Here is a 20,922-nt window from a genome sequence, read left to right on the forward strand (position 1 = left end):
CCACATACAGACTGCCTACTTACTCCAGAGGAGTTAGCCGTGTTAGTCTGTAGTAGCAAAATCTAAGAGTCCAGTAGCACCTTTAAGACCAACCAACTTTATTGTAGCATAAGCTTTTGAGAATCACAGTTCTCTTTGTCAGATCCGTCACGCATCTGATGAAGAGAACTGTGATTCTCGAAAGCTTATGCTACAGTAAAGTTGGTTGGTCTTAAAGGTGCTACTGGACTATTTTCGATTTTACTTACTCCAAGCATGGCGAACACAAATCATGTATTTATATAAGACCGGAAATTCTATTTAAGAGGATTAATATCACGCTGAGTAAGATAGATAGATGCTGGTAGAAGGAGGAAGAAAAAACGAAACGAAGAGAGAACCATTCTTTATCTAATGGGAGCAATGGCAAGTGAAGCATAATGCTTTTCAGCTGACTTTGCTATCAGGCAAGAGATTGTAAGAACTGGTCCTTTATTTTATACAAATTAGTTTTAGCCCCCTGCCTCTGAAGAGTGTGTGTGGGGTACGTGTACATGTACATGTGTGTGTGCGCGCGCACATGCGAGTTGCAGCCAGCAAAGAGACCCATTCCAGCTGGGCTTGTTCCCTCATTGGCCAGGAACTCATCTCTTCCCTCAGAGGGAAATGCAAACAAAACCCAGCTACAGCCAGTCAGTCATGATACATCTTCAGAAGGCAGGCTTTGAGTGTGCCCATGTATCTCTCCCAAAGTGACTGGTGCCTGCAAAGGAAGGAAAAATGAAGTTGTGAAGTTTTTAGCTTGTGAAACTGGGCAGAAGCATGTTGTCTTTTCAAAAGGAAAATACCTTCCCCCCCACCCCACCCCGTGAGCCTTCCTTCTAATTAAATACAAATAACTGTCAAAGGCAGCAAGATATCCTAGTGCCTCTAAATGTCACTGCCCCCCTCTTCTTCTTCTGAGGGAAAGGGACTTGCTGGGAAGGGAGGTGAAGCAAGGAAGGCCGGGGAGATGGCAAGGGAATAGCACATTATTTGAGTCTGGGAGATCCTACAAACCTGAAAGCGTCCAGCGTGTGAGCACAAACCGTGTACTGTGTTAAAAAGAGGCGCACGTCATTTGGGCTCCACTTGTCAGACCGAAAGGGCTCCACAAACTACAAAAGAAATCAAGAAGTAATGGGAGGGGAAGGGAAGCATGCCCCACATGTTAAGGGGGGGGGGTGGAAATCACAAATTTTGCAACACCTAAACTTTACACAGCGGTTCAGACTCTTTTAACCTCCCCCTACTCTGGCTTGAAAACCTGAATTAATTTTTGTTAAAACCCGGGTTAAGTTTTGAAGAGCATGCTGACAAGCAAGTTTATTGTTCTATGGAACTGCTACTGCTTATTATATTTCAATAGTCAGAGCAGTCTGCTACTACTAAATGGTCTACATTACATTTTAATCCCGTCCTTCCCTACAGGCAGCTTAGGGATATGTCTTGGGTTCTCCCTTCTTCCATTTTTACCCTCACAATAACCCAGTAATTATAACAGCTGAGAGGAGACTTCAACCTGGGTCATTTTTGTCCAGCATTCGAGCACCTCAGGTATCTCTGCTTTAATAGCTTACAAATCCGGCAGATAGGAAGAAGAGAACAGAGGCAAGGGGATAGCTCAGAATGGGTGTGAGCAAATGCAGCACCACTCACATAGGCAGAGATAATTAAGAAGCTGTAACAAAAGAGGTAGGCTTTGATGGAGGAAGCTGAATGTAGATTATGAGAGAGACAACAAGCAGTAGGGAGTTGAACACCATGTTTGTGTCTCAGGAGAGCATTCTGGGAATAAAGATGCAGCCATTTTAAGGAAGTAGGAGACATTGGTGCAGCTGAGCTGGTGAAGGCCTTGAACACAATGAGAAATAAAGGCAGAAAGACAGAAAGGAAGAAAAGTCATGAGGTAAACTTCAAAGGCAAGCGCACAGAGTATATGGACTGTGCACTGAACAGGGCAAGAAACCAATGCAGGGATTGAAAGAGCAGTGTCATACGGTATAAGCAACAGGCTGGGTGAATGATTTTGGCAGCAGGGGCAGAAAAATTCTGAACAAAATCGGAGACCAAAAAGGATAACCTTCTTACTCCCCCTCACAGGCACCCAACAAGGCATGACCGGAAGGATGAAAATCTCCAGTTGGTTTGAGCCTCAACAGGATAGGAATTCAGCCCCACATCCCCACCTTCTCTGGGAAACGAAGAGGGAAGCTAGCCCTCACTTTCTTGATCCTTATTCACCGATTCCAATGTCGTACCCTACATGTGCCACACATGAGGTGTACAAACAACAGCTTAAAAATGTAAGTGAGGAGCTAACTGCCTAGCTCACCCAGGATCCTACTAGTCCAATATGAAAAATAACTCATACACCACCCTCAGTTGCATCTCTTTCCACACGTAAAAACGTTAACCACCAAAGAACTGCAGAGATTTCACATCCTGAGGAAAACAGACCTGTACACTTGCCCTTGGTCACCTCCCCACCATGAGAGATAAAACGCTGGTGAACCAGCAATGGTCTAACAAAAGCCAAGATCATTACTTCCTCAAACCCATGCTCTAGGGAAGATATCTGGGTGGGGATACCTCTTCACTCTTAAGGGAAAACAAAATGAGATGACCCCAAAGGCTAACCGAGGTCGACCTGAGCCAGAATCAATTTCCAATAATAAACTCTGCTCTAGAGTGTGTTGAAACAAGCAGGCACCTCTGAGTATGCACAGAGCACCTAAATATAGGACCTGCCACCCTTGATACCTACAGAGCAAGAGCTTATAGAGGGAAATAGGCAAATTCAAGCTAGGCTCGCCTGCAGCACCATTAGGGACAGAATCCAAATAAACGAGGCGACTTAAAAGTAGGGTCAGCAGGATCCAAGGAAGGCCCCTACAAGCTGATACGGGAAAGTTTGCTTGGTTGCTAAGAGTATGCATGCATAACATAATAACAATAACATTCGATTTATATACCACCCTTCAGGACAATGCCCACTCAGAGCAGTTTACAAAGTATGTTACTATTATCCCCACGTAAATCACCCTGTGAGGTGGGTGAGGCTGAGAGAGCTCCTAGAAACTGTGACTGACCCAAGGTCACCCTGCTGGCTTCGAGCGGAGGAGTGGGGAATCAAACCCGGTTCTCCAGATGAGAGTCCCACGCTCTTAACCACTACACCAAACTCACTCTCACAGCAAACTCTCATACCAAACATGCATGCACATCTCTTACAAATTATATACTAAGGAAGAGTCTATTCTACGTGGATTCCTAACCCTCACCACAGAGAGACATGCAGAACACAACAGGGGTGCGGTGCTTTGCTTACCTTTTCCACTAGGTCGACAAAAAAGTCCCGTACATCTTTGCTGTGGGTGAGTTTTGAGGCAATGTTGATCAGGGCCCGTGAGAGATTCTGAAAGGGAGACAAGGAGGGTCAAAGAAATCCTGTTTCTACTCAGTGAATTAAGCTTGCCACGGTTGGTCTATAATCTATAAAGCGCAACTGCTCCCTCTGCTGGCTAAAGGAGAGAGAACAGCTTTGCTTTGGGGCTGCGTGGTGTGGAGCAATTCACATCCACCCTCAGGAGTTGAAACGGGGCAGGCAGCTGCAGGTGAAGGTGGAAAGGGTCACATGGTCTCTCGACACTAAAAAAAATTAATTGCAGCACAGCTCCCTCCCATTAGCCACAACATACCTTGAAATTGGCCTCCATCTCACTGAACACGGAAATCTTCCCCCTCAAAGACGTGCACACCAGGCTGTGTAGGAAGAGATAAAGAGGAAGGTCAGGGACAGGCGTTCTAAGCCCCTGAACCTATTTTGCAGCCCCAGACCTGGAGAATGTGGAAGGAAAAGTGTTGCTGTAGCACAGTGGTTGGATTACCACAGCGCTCAGCCGCTTCGACTCCCACTCCTGCCATGAGCTCAGTAGGTGACCTTGGGTAAGCCACTCCTCTTAGCCCAGCTCCCCAGCTGAATTGTGAAGATAGTAACACTGACTTTGTTCACCACTCTGAGTGGGGCACTATTCTCTCTACAGAAGAGCAGTATATAAACGCAGTCATGATTATTACGCGCAGAGGGAAAAAGACTAATTCTGAATGATCACAGCACACCTCTAAACATTCAGGATTATAGGGTGGCGTTATGGAAATGTACTTGATACTGAATGTACTAATCTCATACTGTGTAATCCGCCTTTTAGTCTCAGGGTGAAAGGCAGACTATAAATGACATCAATCAATCTCTGGTACTCATCTCTCTAGAAGTTAACCAGCAGGAGCTAAGGCCAGAGACAGGTGTCTAAAAGGAGTGTCTCATGGAAAAACACTTAAGACCTCAGTTAGGCTGCTAATGACTCCTCACCCCATACACACATGACCACGTATTCCATATTCCAAGTTCTCAACACCTCTCCACACCCTGTGCAAACAGAATCAGAACTGTATGTTATTTGCAGGCATGGCAAAGGCAAAATATGACACCTTCAGGCTCAATATGGCATACTGGGCCTCAGTATTCTCTCTCTTTTTAAAACCAAGCTGCTAGCTCTTATTGTTTCCTAACAACAACAACAACAACAACAACATTCAATTTATATACCGCCCTTCAGGACGACTGAACACCCACTCAGAGCAGTTTACAAAATATGTTATTATTATCCCCACAACAAAACACCCTGTGAGGTGAGTGGGGCTGAGAGAGCTCCTAGAAGCTGTGACTCACCCAAGGTCACCCAGCTGGCTTCAAGTGGAGGAGTGGGGAATCAAACCCGGCTCTCCAGATTAGAGTCCCGTGCTCTTAACCTCTACACCAAACTGGCTCTAATTATAGTGCAATCCTAAACAATTACATCTGTTAGATCCAATCAGCTTAGAATGTTCATTATAAAAACCAGCTCTTGCCTAACAAACTCCCTGCCTGGGATTTTCTCTCTCTCAGCCATCTGGCCATCTATTAGGAAGTTCCAGGGTATTTTATAAAAACAAAGAAATATACAATTGGATAAATGTATATTCTCTCTTCCTTCTGGCCTTCAGTGCAACATCCCCCATAGTGCAAAATAAACATAAGTATCTGAAGAAGGGAGCCTGACTGTTGAAAGCTCATACCCTGAGAATCTTGTTGGTCTCTAACGTGCCACTGGACTCGAATCCTGCTGTTCTACTGCAACCCAACACTGCTACCCACCTAAAACTATAGTCCCCAATGGAACACAGAAAGACGCGCATCCTGTATGCTCGGTACCATTTCCCTCCAGGAGGAGAAAATGGAAGAATCCCAGCACTCCCATCTCCGCTGCAATCTCTCCAGCCCAGCAAAGATACCTCTTATGCAGATCCAACAAATCTTTGTCTGTAATCAGAATTTTCAGCTCCTTCAGACCCTGCAAAAATTCCTTGTCCAGGTCGACATCCATGTCGTCCACATTGGTATCTGCCAAAGCAAAACAGGCAGCAGTTGAAGCGACAGGCAGGAGTTGGTGTCCCTGCAGGCTTGGTCTCTTAATCCTAGACTGGCTCATCCTGAAAATATTATTACATACAGAAGTGGAGACAGAAAAGGGAATGGAAAGAGGTGGCGTCAGAACCTCCGTGTAAAGAGGTGGCGTACTTCTGAACATCCGATGCTGCGGGAGGGGCGGGGAGGGACAAACAACAGCAGGAGGCTATCATCTTCAGTCCTTCCTTACAGGCCTCCCAGAAGCATCTGGTTGGGCTGCAGTAGGAAGTGGAATGCAGTATTCGATGGCAGGCGCCTTTGGTATGATCCAGCGAGGCAATTCCCATGCCACAGCGGAGACAAGGTCTTTCTTCACAGCCTCCCACATCGTGATGTCCAGCTAAGTCCAGATTTGGTGGTATTTATCCACGCTCTAATTACATGCAGGTTGGACGCCTGTGATGCATTCTCTTTGGAGTTGCCTTTGAAGACTGTTCAGAAGCTCACTAGTGCAAGATACAGAGCTTGCGTTGTCAAGTTTCAAAAACTCTACAATGAAGGCTCGATAAAGCTCAATGTCTGGGGTCTGAGCACCATAAGAATCACCTATGATTTTATATCTATATCTCTCTATCTCTGTCTCCATATCCATCCCGCTGTGATGCCATACACAGGGAGCACCCCCTTCGGAAACTTGACTCCACTATAAGAAACCTGGCATGGAATCTCCCAATATTTTGTCGCTGGACCCAGACCCTATGACAGTCCTGTTGTGCCCCCTCATTGTACTCAAAATTCCAGAAGTGCCCACAGGCTCAGCAAGGTTGGGTCCCCAGTCTTATAGGTCTGATGACTGAGCACCCAAGACAGGACCTTCTCAGTGGTGGCACCCAGGCTGTGGACCTCCCCCCACCCCAAGAAGGTTACCTGGCACTAAACGTAAAAGCTTTTAGGCACTTTTATTTTCCTAAAACTTCCAGATAAAACTCCACATGGGAAGGGGGACAGTCCCTTTTGGTTACAGCAATTGTTTCAAAGGTTCCCTCCTGTTTTTATGATGTAGTATATTTAGGGGTTTAAAGATTTTTATCCTAACAAACTTGTAAGTGTTGTTTACAAGCAGTCGGTGGTTTACTGATTTTTTTTTACACCTTTGAGTTATCTGTGTCTGCTTTTATCCCATTTTGCTGCTCTTTTGTCATTTTATTGTTTATCTTACTCTCAGCTTTTTCAAAGATGTTTACATGGACAGGAGGAACAGAACTATTTTAAATAAATAAATTCAACTGTTCTAGATGGCAAATAGCCTCACGATCCCTGGCTAATACGAGGCATCCAGTCCCTGCTAAGATGAGGTTCAACTCACTTCACAGCCACAGTTCTCAGATTTTAGCAACTCAATGACGCCTATTAGATCTGGACCTTGGTACAAAATGCCCACAATCTCCTCCTTTACCAGCATCTACCAAGCATGTGACAGCCCCTTTTCCCAGTATCCGTGGCAAGCCATAGAGCTTTTGTCCTCTTGCATCCTCAAAACAACACAGTAAGAACCCTATCAGCAAGTAAAGCATTTGCCTAGTCTGTACATGGCCTATGAGGCTGGGTCTTGGAGGGGTAGCTGACTCTATAGGGCCACAACCGAAAAGGCTCTGCCCCCAGTTCTAATAAATCTTACCCCTTACTTGGCAGGGACTTGCACTAGAAACAGCAAGAAGCTTCCTTAAAGGTTCTTAACTTCTAAACACAGCCCAGCTAAGCTGGGGGTGGAATGGGTCTGGAAAAAACATTCATAGCTGCTCACAGAAATAGAAACAGAACAGGGTCACACAAGATCTGAACTTCTGGATGAATATTCAGTGGAAAACTGCCGTTGACTATTAATATCTATGAACAGAGAAAGCCATGTCTATAGCTGCATGGAAATCCTTTGCATTGGAAAGGAGAGGGAAACCTAGTTCGATTTTATACTAGTCGCTATGACTTAGGACTGTACCTCCTTAGAGCCATTCAGTCAAATAGAGGTCCTAGGGATGCTCTGACCTGGATGGCCCAGGGTAGCCCAATCTCATTAGAACTCGGAAGCTAAGCAGGGTTGGTCTTGGTTAGAACTTGGGTGGAAGACCAAGACCAAGGAAGTCCAGGGTTGCTGTGCAGAGGGAGGCAAATCACCTCTGAACTTCTTTTGCCTTGAAAACCCTACAGGGTTGACCTAAGTTGGCTGTGACTTGACAGGACTTCACACCTACACAGAGGAGTTATTCATTCCCAGTGACCAATCAGCACATTTGCAGGTTAGGGCTCTAAGGTGATCTGGAAGGTAATTGACTTTAGGGTGTGGAGGATCTACAAGAGGGGATATATCTGTTCCCTTCCCTTTAGGCAGAGAGTCCTTGAGCCCACTGCTAGAAAATGGGGAGGGCTCTTATTTAAAGTTTGCAAGATGGGTGCAAGGACGTCTCTCTCTTTGTCTCTATGCAGCACTTACAAACCACGTGGCATGTCCTTGGGACCCCCAGGGATCCCTAGATGCCAGCTTGAGAAATACTGATACAGAAGTATCAAAAGAGACATCAGTATAAAAATATTTGACTTGTCCATTTACATCGGCCTCAGATGAGACTCAAAGCATCTGCTAAGACAACACTGTCAATGGCTGAACCCAAACACCTTTCAGGAATTTGCCAAGATTTTCTGTTTGTAACGCTAAGAAGGCTCTCCTGACTATAGCAACTGGAATATCTGAGAAAAACCAATCAGGAGTAACTATAAATGTCAATTCCTAGACATTCAGTAATGAATATTTACTTTTAAAGTGACTACGTGCTCAGCAAAGTGCAGCAAGATACTATAAATACAATAAATATTAAATTCATAGAAAAAAAACACACACACACAGGGCTTTTTTTCTGGGAAGAGGTGGTGGAACTCAAGACCGCACAATGACGTCACTTAGGGTTAGCTGGAACAAGGGGGGAGTTTTTTAAAGTTTAAATTGCCCTCGGTGAAAATGGTCACATGGCTGGTGGTCCCGCCCCCTGATCCCCAGACAGAGGGGAGTTTAGATCGCCCTCCGCGCCGAGCAGCATGGAGGGCACTCTAAACTCCCCTCTGTCTGGAGATTAGGGGGCGGGGCCACCGGCCATGTGACCATTTTTAGGAGGTGCTGGAACTCCATTCCACCGTGTTCCTGCTGAAAAAAAGCCCTGAATGTATCTATATGATGCTTTATGATATATATCTACTTTTCTATGAATTTAATATTTATTGTATTTAGAGTATCTTACTGCACTTTGCTGAGCACGTAGTCACTTTAAAAGACTTTCTGTTTGGGCAGCAATACTGTCTTTATCAGCTTGTCCTTCCTTCCAAGAAACTCTTGGCAGTTTACATAGTTCTCTTTTCCTCCATTTTATCCTCACAACAATGCTATGAAGAAGGTTTTGGCTGTGACAGAATGACTGGCCCGAAGTCACCAGCAAGCTTTATGGTTGACCAGGGATTGAACTCAAGGTCTCCCAGACTCCCTAATCAGACACCCTAACCCCAATCTCTCAACTTAGTTTTTATAGGATGTTTATTTGTCACATGGGAAGTCTGCTTTTAGAGTATTCCTTTTTATTTTACTTGTTAAAAATGTCTTAGGAAAGGGGCAGCTAGGAATGCTGCGGTGAGGGAGCTTTCATTTGCAACCACAGTACTGGCTAGAACCTTATTCGATGGCCCCACACTCACCCACTGCTCCCAAAGTCCAGTTCTGAATCATCTGCTCCGCACAGTATGCAAAATCTTCGAACGTCAAGTACTGCAGTTTCTTTTTACCTGTCTCAAAGCGACTGTTGGCAAAGAAGACGATGGCTGCATAATCCCTGAAAAGAGAAATAATGGCACCAGATAATAGGCGCTGTACTAGGGCTTTCCTCTGGCCCCTACTCTTTGGTGTTCCACAAGTCAAAAGTCCTACAATATGTGCCTCCATCTCTGGGTAGACAAGACCATGAGGAACATGAGGTATCCCAAATGAATTTGTTACCTGGCTAGCCGGTCAGAAAGCAGGAAGTGCTGCTGAATATTTTCCACCAGGGAGCCCCGGAGCTCTTCCACTGCCTTAAAGACCCGCTTGAAATTGTCAAACTGAAACAGAAGGCACTTGTCAGCCGCCATCCACACCACAGACTAAAAACTCATTTAATAACCAGCACCTTTCCTCAAAGAATCCTGGAAACTAATTCTGCGAAGAGAAGTTGCTTAGGGATTTATAACCCACAGCACCCCTTAAACTACAGTTCCCAAGATGGTTGGGTAAGAAGTCATGAAAGTTTAATTGTTATAAAACTGACATGCATCAAAGGTCTAGCACAGATATGCTAACATCACTCAAGAGATGATAATCTCACAACAAAAAGTCGACACGACTAGATCTGTGAATCACAGACAAGGAACCAAGTATGCAAGCTTCTGCCCCAACCTTGTCCCCCCACTTTTCCAGGGTCCTCCATATCATACCAACATCTCTGACATGTTCTGCCTTTTAATACCCTCCAAAGAGCAATGAACGGGGCTGGGGAACAGCAGAGTTAATTCCAGCAGCCCTCAACATGGTGTGAATGTCCCAAACATTGATGAGATGGGGCAGGAGAGGACACCAGAGTCCAAAACAAGTCACAACAAAAGGGTACCTGTCGACGGCAACTCTTGAGTGTCACTCCCGTTTTGACACTGATGTCATCCAGGTCTTTCTTGGTGCCCTTGGAGAGTTTCTTGCCCAGCACTTCTCGCACAAAGGCCTCATCGAAGGCATAATACCTGGTGTGAATGGACAATGCAAAGGACAGGGAGAAACCTTAAAAAGGGATCAAGTATTGATTTGCATTTTTAGTCAACACCACCTGCTTTATATTGTTGAAGGCTTTCACGGCCAGAGAACGATGGTTGTTGTGGATTTTCTGGGCTGTATCGCCGTGGTCTTGGCATTGACACTGAGAGATCTTTGTCTTTTGGTGCTACCAGTCACAGCTGCTGGCAAAATGTCAGGAACTACAATGCCAAGACCACAGTGATACAGCCCAGAAAATCCACAACAACCATCACCTGCTTTGATGCCGAGCCAGATCCCCAAGGCGGCTTATGCCACATAACAGTCGTAAAATGTAGCACTGAATAATCATAATAGCCTCCAAAAGAGAGATCTGAGAAAGGATCTCTTCTAATGGATCAGTTTAGGTAAGTGCAAGTTCCTGAGCTCTACAGAAATCTTCATCAAGAAAAAACTCATTTCTGTAGAGAGAAACAATAGCAAAATAGCGTGGAGCCAATATGGTACAGTGATCAGAGTGTTTGACAACGATATTTGAGGCCCACGTTCAAATCCTGACTCTTCCATGGAAGCTCCCTGGGTGACCTGGGGTCCGTCACTCTTTCAGCCTAACCCATCTTACAGGGTTTTTTTTTTAAAAAAAACCAGATACTAGAAAATAGCTAACATTAATAATTGTTACTGATATGCATTTTAGTCATGGTTCTATTAGTGTTTATTATACTATATGTTCTAAAACCACAGAAGGGTACTGGGGACCTCACTTTTTCACCTTGATCTACCTCATATGGCTGTTGTTGTGAGCATAAAATGACGGAGGGGAAACTATGCCATAAGCTGCTTTTGGTCCCCATTGGAGAGAAAAGCAGGATATAAATACCTATCTGAAAGTACAAGCATTGTATACATACCCTTCTGAGATCCTACTATTTCATCATTGCCCCAATGAAGAGTTCTGTGAAGCTCACAAGACTGCATATTCCCTTCCCCCCCACACACACCTTCCAACCTATGGCTTTCCTCCAGGAGACCTCAGCTCAAAGATCCTTAACCCAGGCTGGCTCCCCAGCTTTGCCCCATCTTGCCTCACCTTTCAATCAACATGGTCTGGCGACAAGGGGGTATCTGGAAGAGCAGCTGGTTCAGCAGCTTGGGAGGCGAATGAAGGAGGCGCTCCAGCATGTAGAAAGTCCGGTAGTGGTCCATGGTGTCACTCTGGAGAACATCCACCGTAGCCCCCGTTTGCTCTAGGATCCCGCTACGCAGACGGAGTGTCACAGCATCATTCACTATGGAACAGCAAAGAAGAACAAATGCTGAACTTGTCTACTCACAGGACAGTGTATGACTAGAAGGAGTAGCGCTGAAAGTATGCCCCATGACTTTCCTCTTCTAACTCAGCCACTTTGGCCCCTGAACCTCTTCTTCAGCCAACTGCCCATTCATTAACTCCTATGAGCCAAACTTCCTCCCAAAATACCTTTAAGATGGGATTTGAAGAAAGAAAAGCAAAATCTTTGGCAGAAAGAAAGGCAGAATGAATGTTTGACAGAAAGAATGTTTGCAAGCATTCTGTTACTACTAGCTTTGCCAAAGGAGCACAGATGGACAATCTGTGACAAGTAGGGTCAGCAGGAGACAGCACATCACATTTACAGGTGTACACAGGAAATGAGGGAAAGCAAATTCTTAATGGCTGTTATGAAAACCCAACATCTCACCTGCGACTTCTGCACCTCACTGGTGGTATGCAAACCACCAATTGAGACCCACAGCTTTCGGAGACATGTCTCCAAAAAGCGGAACATAAACAAACGTAGCCCCTGATTTCAAAGTCCATCCCTTTGAGGGATATCATTAGGACTCCTATAGATTGAACTCCCCAGCTTGCACAAATCTTGCTTTAAACATTACACCCCACCCCCATCTCCACCACCTCCCCAAGGGGAATGGAATTCAGGCCTAACCTGAATACCCATCCAGCCAGAGCTGATAGACTTCCTCATCAATCAGGGTGGTGTTCCCCACAAAGATGTCTAGATTGTTGGTCATAGCCCACGAAGCCAGATCCCCCTGGCCTGGGCTTCGCCACCGACTCCCCAACTTCCAGCAGCCTCCTCTAGATATCTCAGGAGATGAGCCAGGCAGTTGCTAATAACAAAGGAAAGAGAGGATCAACTTTCACAACCTCAAAGCAGATTCACGATTTATATCTTTCATTTATACTTCATCCAAGCCCTGAAAAACTCAGGATGGGGGGTGGGGATGTTATTCCATTTTCTCCTCAGGCCATGTAGACTCTACAAGCTTCTCAGTGCCTCTCCCTTCTAACACACAATATATGCCCCCCCTTTTTTTGGAGCTAAGATCCCCAAGCCTAGAAGACTAGCTTCAAAATCCCCAAGGCATCCCTCCAGCCTCAAACCCAGATATCCTTGCTCATCCTGCCCTGCCCCTCAACTCACTTTTGGCATATGATATAATTTCATCCCTCCACCTATTGCCAGAATAGGAAAATGTAAAAAGCTGTTAGGGGATGGGTGGGTTGCATTTTACTACTACCTACATTCTCTAAAATACATTTTTAAAGTCAAAACAACCCCTTTGGGAACACCCTCCATATAATTTCTTACGTTGATTTTCACACAAGGAGAAAGCACTCTGCACATTTTCAGATGCACTTTGCCCTTTTCCAAGGAAAATCAGTCCTGAACTCTGTGCTTGTTCAGAGGGGCTCAACACGAGAGATAAATATTTGTGGAAACAAAAGGGGCGACCGGACCCTCAACAACATCAAAAAAACAAACCCAGGAGCCCTACCTCTCTCCTAGTGATCTACTCTTTCCAGCCCAACCGATCAATAAGGTTAAGAAAAAAATGTCTCGTCCCTTTAACAACTGAAGCTTTTCATACCACAGAAGCAAATAACATCACCTTATAAATAACAGGAGCAGGGCTTCCCCCCCCCCCCCGATCCTTCACCCCTTCTCTATGCAGAGAACATTAGAACTTTACCTCCCAGCCCTATTTCCCAGCGCAAAAGAAGCCAGAAGTCCTAATTCCAACCACCCACCTTATCTTAATCACCCTTTTTCCTCCCAGATAACCCAGGAGTCCTAGTCCTAGCCCTCACCCCTCCTCAACAACACAGCTCGGTCTCCTTACGGATACCCGTAGACTTGGATAGAGCTTTTTCACATGACCTCTTGCAGCCATCGACTTCCGGGTCATTCCGGCTCACAAAAGGATATACGCACGCGCAGCTCTGCCAGTAGACTGGTGTCTGGGTTCCATGTTTGATGCTGGCAGGCGAGAGGTGCTCATGCCTAAGGGTTAGAACGAAAGAGGTTGAAGAGGCCAAGAGTCCTTATTGAGTTCTGCTTTAACGCTCAAGGGGAAAAGAATCGTCATGTGTTCATTAATAACGCCTGTACACACAAGAGGTTGTGCAATTCTTACTAATCATTCTTACTATCATTTGTCCAAATAGTGGATGGGGTGTGGCCTTTAGAAGAAACCAGTACTCGAAAGCACTCGGACTGGTGAGTGGGTCCATTGCAGTAATTAAGAACATGAGTAACAGCATATCATTAATAAAATGTGTTTATTATTAACAGAAATGAGTAAATTATAAACATTAATAAATATTATTAATACGCATTTTAATCCTTGGTGTGTTATCATGTCTGGAACATAATTTTGTTATGATATTCTCAAACACCTCTGCAATAGAAGTGTACTAGGTGACCCTGGATCAGCAGTTGCTCTCAGAGTCTCATCTACCCCCCAGAGTACTCATTGCAAGGATAAAATGGATGAGAGGAGAACAATGTTGTAAACTACTATGAATCCCCACCGGAGAGAAAAATAGGGTATAAACATTTAACTAAATAATGTAATTGGTGGTGGAGGGGGGCTCAGCAGGCACATGATGTCATAGCATTGACCCTCTGAACCCGTAACTTCCTTTAAGGGAAATGATCTCTATAGCCCGGGGATCCATTGTTATAATTCCAGGAATACTTCAGCTTGGACCCTCCCTGCAGGTTAGCAATACTAGCTTAGAATCTTACAGAGCAATCGTAAACTGATCTACTCAGAATCCTATTAAGGGCTATTCAATTCAATTACTCCTAGGAAAGTCTTTTTTTTAGGATGGCACTATTACACATAGATAACAGTGTATCACCCAATGCAGAAATCTGCAAGATGAAACATCAGTTCCTGTATCTCCTTCTCCTCATTCTAATGCAATTTGTCAAATTTAACTCCATACAGCTAAAGCCAGACTGGGGTTCCGATATATTACATAACAATAATGCATTGTGCTGTGTATAGCTTAATAACTCTCTATATTCATGTCAACATGCACATCAAAGACAGCATCATTCCAGACTTATACTATGGAGTTTGAAGTACAGCAAGAGAGCAGATCTGTTCAATGGTGTTTAAAGGTTTGCCAGCTGCTTATTGGCTGTACACCCAGGTGGGCATGGAGAGGGCATTCCCTTGATGCTGGGCAACATTCAACGAAACCCTAGTGGCTGTATGGCACACAGGGGTGTTGGTGGGGCTCAGTGCCTCTTGGCACAATTCAGTGCAGAAATGAAATAAATAAGATGCCAAAAAAAGGTTATAGATCCAGAGGAGTTCGCCGTGTTAGTCTGTAGTAGCAAAACCGCAAAGCAAAAGGTTTGCTTTGTTAGTCTCATTTGCCAAATGACAATACCAAATGCTCAGATGTTAAAGTTAGAATCTTGTTCACTTTATAATAGGGGTTGGGCACTAATATAATCCTTGCTGGACGTCTGCCTAGAAATTACTCTTCTCCTCCTCATGGCCTGTTTTGGTCTCTTCCTGATGTGTGGTTCGATACCACTCCCCATGTTTAGAGTTTCCTTGCCCGTTCTGACAAGAGGACGCTTAGGACATAATGACTCTGACCTTTGTGGTAAGTTGTATGATAGAACATGCCAGGGTGGTGGGAATTTGCCAGTGGAGAGATGGCTCTGGAAGACAAGAGCAGCAGAGTCTGCCCCCGATTCACAGGAGGAAGCCTCATCCCGGCTCCTGCAGCATCCTTAGCAGCTGAAGCCTGGTCAGTAAGGTCCCCAGCTCTGGGCTGGGAAATTCTAGGAGATTGGAGGCTGTAGTGGAGGGGGGGCAGAATTTGGGAAGAGGAGGGAGCTCAGGAGGAGTATGACACCTCAGAGCCCAGCTCACCAAAGCGCCCATTTTCTCCAGGGAAACTGATCTTTGTAATTATTTATTTATTTGCATTATTTATAGTCTGCCTTTCTCACTAGAATTCAAGGTGGGTTACACACAGCAAGTCAATACAATTAACAGGATGGGACATCCAGCAAACTACGCAATAGGATTTGTATTGTAGAGAAATCTGAAAACAGAACGGAAGCAAAGCGTAAGCATCAACGTGACATGTTAAATGATGCAAAAATTACAAGATCCCACTGACAGCAGCAGGCAGCATGAGCTATATGCAGCAGGATAGACTACTATATCCCCATAATCTTTACCCAAGTAGATATCTAAACCATTCTGTACAGTGCAGCCCTATTACCTGTACAGAACAGCCCTCTTGAATAATTTGGTTTTACATTGTTTGAAGAAAGCCAGGAGAGGGAGCCTTACCTTTACCTTTTTAAGACAGCAAGACTAATAAGTCTGCAATAATAAAACTAAGTCTGTAATAATAACAACAACAACAACATTCGATTTATAAAAAGTAAGCCCCATTTTACTCAATGGAACTTACTCCCAGGATAGTGTGTTGAGGATTGCAGCATTTGCTCTTTACATACTATACATACTCTGTAGAATTTGTAAAATGGCATTTTAGTAAAGGAAATAGGGCTTTGGATTGTAGCTGATGTAGTGCAAGTAACTCTGTACATGCGCTAGGGAACCTGCTACAACCTAGGTAAAATGTACTTAGCTGAGTTAGGTCAACATTTATTATTTTTATCTAAAGGACTGTATGCTGTGTGATAGTGTGCTCTTCCCTATATTTTGTCTTCTTTCCTACCCCTTTTGAATCCACCCACCCACCCTTTCCCCATTCTTTCTTTAAAGGCCTTTATTTGCTCTGGGATATTTCTCTGAATCTCTTTCCTACACAATCTTGCTCTTCAACTGCAGACCAACATGGCTACCCACCGGAGAGACTTTTCATAGTTAATGTATTGTCTTGCTTTTACTGTGCTGTCTTTTACTTTTGTGATCTGGTTTTTGCATTATGTACAGGATGACATGTCATATTGTTTTGTTATAACTTAGTCCTATTGCATTGTTTGCAGGATGACTTATGCCATTTGATGGCATTTTCTAAATATTTTGTGACTCACCTTGAATCTCAGCAAGGAAGGAGAACTGTAAATGAAGTAAACAAACATGCTCAGTATAAAACAGCACTAACCCGTTCTGAAAACAACTCGCTAATTTATATTATAGACATGATGTATAATAATAGGCAGGATCCAGGCAATGTACACATGTTTCAGCCCCACCGATTTTATTGTGGGGGGGAGATAAATCAAGGATAGTGAAACTTGAGTACGATTGTATTGATGATATAATGTAGCATAACATAATGTCGCAATTCTGTGTGTATCCCCTGCTTTCACGCCTTAGTTCATTTATTTGTGCTGTAGTATCTATGGTTACTGAAAAGCAGAGAAGAATTTCTTAATTAGAGCATTCAATGGGGCTTACTCCCAGGAAAGTGTGGAAAGGATTTCAGCCTCAGATGCCTAGGGCCCCCAGGATTCTGTCACCAGTGTCTGGAGATGAAGGAGCAGGTTGCACTGTTTAGAGCGTTCCCAGGAGAAGACAGGTATCTGCTGTTTCCTAGCAACTACAAGGGTACCCTCCTACACTGGCCCAAGACATTATATTTACTTATATTCCAGATTTCCTAGCCCTCTTGGGCTTCTGGCGCTACTTTGCTGAAAGAACAGGAGCCCTGTTGGGAATCCTAGGCAAGCGAGAACAGATCCAAGCAACCTGATTCTGGAGTCTTTAAAAAAAATTCCAGATACAAAATACACCATTCTGGTGTAGTGGTTAGAAAGCTGGGCTAGGATCTGGGAGATCCAGGTTTGAATCTCCATGTAGTATTCCCAACTCCCAAGTGGTGGCTGGAGATCTCCTGGAATTACAACTGATCTCCTGGTGACAGAGATCAGTTCCCCTGGAGAAAATGGTTGCCTTGGCAGATGGACTGTATGGCATTATACCCCACTGAGGTCCCGCCTCTCTCCTCCCCAAGCCCCACCCTCCCCAGGCTCCACCCCAAAATCTCCAGGAATTTCCCAACCCGGAGCTGGCAGCTCTACTGCTCTGCTTGCCAGCTGACCTCGGACCAGTCACCCACTCTCATCTTAACCTACCTCACAGGGTCCTTGTGAGGACAAAATCGAGGAGAGGAGAATGATGGAACCTGCTTTCGCCCCACTGGGGAGAAAGGCTGAGTATAAATGAAGTAAATGAAACTTGATCTCCACACACATTCTGATTAAGAAAGGGCACCATCTGGTGGGAAGTATGCCCGCACAAGCTTCACTGAAATGAGCAGGGGCTGCACAAAAGCATGACCACACGTCATTTCACTGAGGCCTGTGCAGGAGAACTTCCCAACAGGTCTTGCCCCCACAGGTGAGGCCTGCCTTGTCTCCTATTGTGTGGTCCCCAAAGCTGCTCAAAATGGCTGCCACCATCCCTTCAAAAGCTGTCGCATAACCTCTCATCCACAGAGCTTGTTAGCTGCTCCTTTCCTGACTTCCAGGCTGTTGGCCAGAATACCGAAGGTGCACTGGTGTTCCAGAATTAGAAGCTTCTGCAGCATCGTAGCATGATGTATGGCTTACTGAGGCAAATGACAACCAACCCATTATGGCCTAGGACCCACGCACTCTCCTTTGCCACTCGTCATGGCTCCCAGCGCTGAGACAAAGGCTGTTTTCATCACACCCACACAGACAACGTCAGAGGCTGGGATCAACTCTCCCCCAGCCTGGGCTTTCTATCTGTGATAGGTGCATGGCAAGACTTGACGCTTAACTGGTGAAACCTCCCTGTATCATTTCATTTCCTTGTTGGGGCTGTGCTTGGAGCACAAGCGTCAATGGCTGTTGTCTCACCCTTCCATCAGGAAGCTTTGGGTGCCATACACTGTCTTCCTCCAAATAGCTCAAGGCTTTCATGCCTTTTTTGTAGTTGTTTTGAAGTTGCGGGTGCAACTTTTCAGGCAGAGAATAGAAACTCATGCCCAAATGTTCTCTTGCGTGATTAGTATAGGTAATAGATCCAGAGGAGTTAGCCATGTTAGTCTGTAGTAACAAAATAGTAAAGAGTCCAGTAGCACCTTTAAGACGAACCAACTTTATTGTAGCATAAACTTTTGAGAGCCACAGCTCTCTTTGTCAGATGCATCTGACGAAGAGAGTTGTGGCTCTCGTAAGCTTATGCTACAATAAAGTTGGTTCGTCTTAAAGGTGCTACTGGACTGTTTACTAGTATAGGTAACGGGCTGCAGTTTAGAAATTCACATCAAATTTGTGGAGCGGGCATGTTTCCAAAGAGATCTTTGCCAAAGTGATGCTTTTGAAATTCTCAGCATCCATATTTCTGCCTAGATTTTATTTATTACTTTATTTATAGCTCTCCTGTCTCACTGAGACTCAAGATGGATTGCATAGCGCGTGAGTCGGTATACATACATGAAAATTTGCAAAGATTTAAAAATCACTAGAAATTCAATACAGAACTGAAGAAATGCTGAAAGAGCCTACATAATTCTACAACGGACATATTAGACAACATAGGAACTACCTAGTCGGATCACACGTATGGTAATTGTAATGAAGTCTGTGGTCCCTCAATATTTACAGCAATATTAGTAAAGTCTGTGGTCCCTCCTTATCCCTATTGAACAATTCAGTTTTGCATCATTTGCGGAAGGCCAGGAGAGTGGGAGCTTTCCTAACCTCCTCAGGTAGACCATTCCGTAAAGTGGGAGCCGCCACAGAAAATGCATGTGTACGGGCAGTTGTTGATTTTGCCCATGTGCAAGGTGGCACTTGCAGAAGGCCCTGTTTAGATGAGCGATGCTGCCGTGATAGAATATAGGGAGAGAGGCAGTCCCATAGATATGATGGAACAAGGCTGAGAAGAGCTTTGTAGGTGATAGCTAGTACTTGAATTGGGCTCGGTAAGTGATAGGTAGCCAGCGGAGTGACTGGAGAATGGGTGTAATATTCATGGTCCTCCTTGCTCCTGATAATAGCCAAGCTGCGGCATTCTACATCAGCTGGAATCTCTCTCTGTTAACTTAGAGGGGAGACCTATGTACAGTGCATTACAGTAGTCAAGTCTCAATGTTACCTTGGCATGGATCCCTGTGGCCAGATTGGCTGTGTTGAGGTAGGGTGCCATCTTTCAGGCTCGACTGAATTTGTGGCAAGCATTTTTTGCAGCTCTCTTAATTTGCTTTTCTAGCAGCAGCCCTGGATCCAGTATAAGCCCTGTACTCTTAACTGAGTCTGCAAGGGTCAGATGAACTCCATCGAAAGTGGAAAGTACAATGTTCTTCAAGATTTCTACCTTCCCAACCTGCATCACTTCCATCTTGTCTGGGTTTGGTTTCAGTTTGTTTGCTTTCAGCCGTTTGACCACAGCCATCAGACAGCGATCTACGATCTCTACTGCATCCTGCAGTGATTTGGACAGAGCTGATTAGGCAGGGTACACATTTTATTTATTTATTTAGTCATGTCATGTCGTGTCGTGTCTACCTTTCTCACTGAGACTCAAGGCAAATTACACAGCGTGAGATTAATATAGTCAACTTCAAAGACATTTCAATGAACAATGCAATAGGGTATATAAATGTGAATTTGCAAAGATGTAACATCAGCAGAAATCCAATACAAAGTTGAAGAAATGCTGAAACAGAGCATAAGCAGTTCTAATCTCATGGTGTTATGTAACCTTAGTTCTTCAGTGTCGCTTCCTCCTTAGCTAGGCTTGCGTGGTGGGTCTTGTCTTGCTAATAGCTGTATGGCAGAGTTCGGTGGCTGTAAGGGTCCATGGCATCCAGAATCTTCTTTCCTAGCACAGCCATCAGCTCAGCATGAAAGCAACAGCCCTCCCCTGGCATCTGCCCTCAGCTTCTCATATGCAGAGATACACTGCTCCTGAACATGGAGGTTCCATTTAGTCATCAATTGTTGATCATACCATCCTCTGTCCACTCCTAGGATCAGTCTCTGGCTCCATGCAAAGCATTTCAACGGTCATCCTTCTATTGGTATCTGTGTGTGTGTGTGTACACGCGCTCACAAAATCTGATGCCACAATAACTGCATTTGTGTTTAAGATGTTTGGGGCTGCCACAATCTTAGCTATCTTTTTGTAATGTAACAGCAATGCATCCCCCTCCCCCAGTAAAACCCCAGCAGAAATGAGCCATTACTTCCTGGGATAGTCCTTGAAATTATCTAAAGGAATTGTTTCCATAGGACAGTGCAACTGCAGCAGACATGTCGTTCTTCTTAACAAGGGATTTTTCGAAGACGAAGGTGTCTGTAACTTGCAAAAAAGTATGCTCCAATACACCGGA

The 20,922-nt window shown here is 44.7% G+C and overlaps 1 protein-coding gene across 2 annotated transcripts; it reads right to left on the reverse strand.

Moving 5' to 3' along the window:
- Positions 1-370: 370 nt before the first annotated feature.
- FIBP (FGF1 intracellular binding protein) lies at positions 371-13,477 on the reverse strand. Of its 2 annotated transcripts, none has more exons than XM_054985727.1 (11): positions 13,417-13,477; positions 12,251-12,434; positions 11,374-11,572; positions 10,147-10,273; positions 9,501-9,601; positions 9,203-9,336; positions 5,353-5,461; positions 3,720-3,783; positions 3,350-3,436; positions 1,039-1,136; positions 371-742 (listed from the first exon to the last, which is right to left on the reverse strand). In XM_054985727.1, exons 2-11 carry the CDS (start codon positions 12,333-12,335, stop codon positions 673-675), a joined length of 1,074 nt encoding a protein of 357 aa, XP_054841702.1. In that variant the 5' UTR covers positions 12,336-12,434; positions 13,417-13,477; the 3' UTR covers positions 371-672. The 2 variants fall into 2 exon arrangements, with proteins under 2 accessions (XP_054841702.1, XP_054841694.1); XM_054985719.1 differs by having other exon boundaries at positions 13,357-13,445.
- Between the last annotated feature and the right edge of the window lie 7,445 nt (positions 13,478-20,922).

Source organism: Eublepharis macularius, chromosome 1 (genome assembly GCF_028583425.1).
Source record: "Eublepharis macularius isolate TG4126 chromosome 1, MPM_Emac_v1.0, whole genome shotgun sequence".
Lineage (NCBI taxonomy): Eukaryota > Metazoa > Chordata > Lepidosauria > Squamata > Eublepharidae > Eublepharis > Eublepharis macularius.

What these genes read in the sequence shown, in the direction of transcription:
- FIBP (XM_054985727.1), bottom strand. Translation starts at nt 12,335, where the DNA reads ATGACCAACAATCTAGACATCTTTGTGGGGAACACCACCCTGATTGAT. An exon ending in CTTTCTGACCGGCTAGCCAG is followed by an intron (nt 9,337 to 9,500) that starts GTAACAAATTCA and finishes TTCTCTTTTCAG; the next exon opens with GGATTATGCAGCCATCGTCT. An exon ending in CTGGACTTTGGGAGCAGTGG is followed by an intron (nt 5,462 to 9,202) that starts GTGAGTGTGGGG and finishes TTGCTTTGGCAG; the next exon opens with ATACCAATGTGGACGACATG.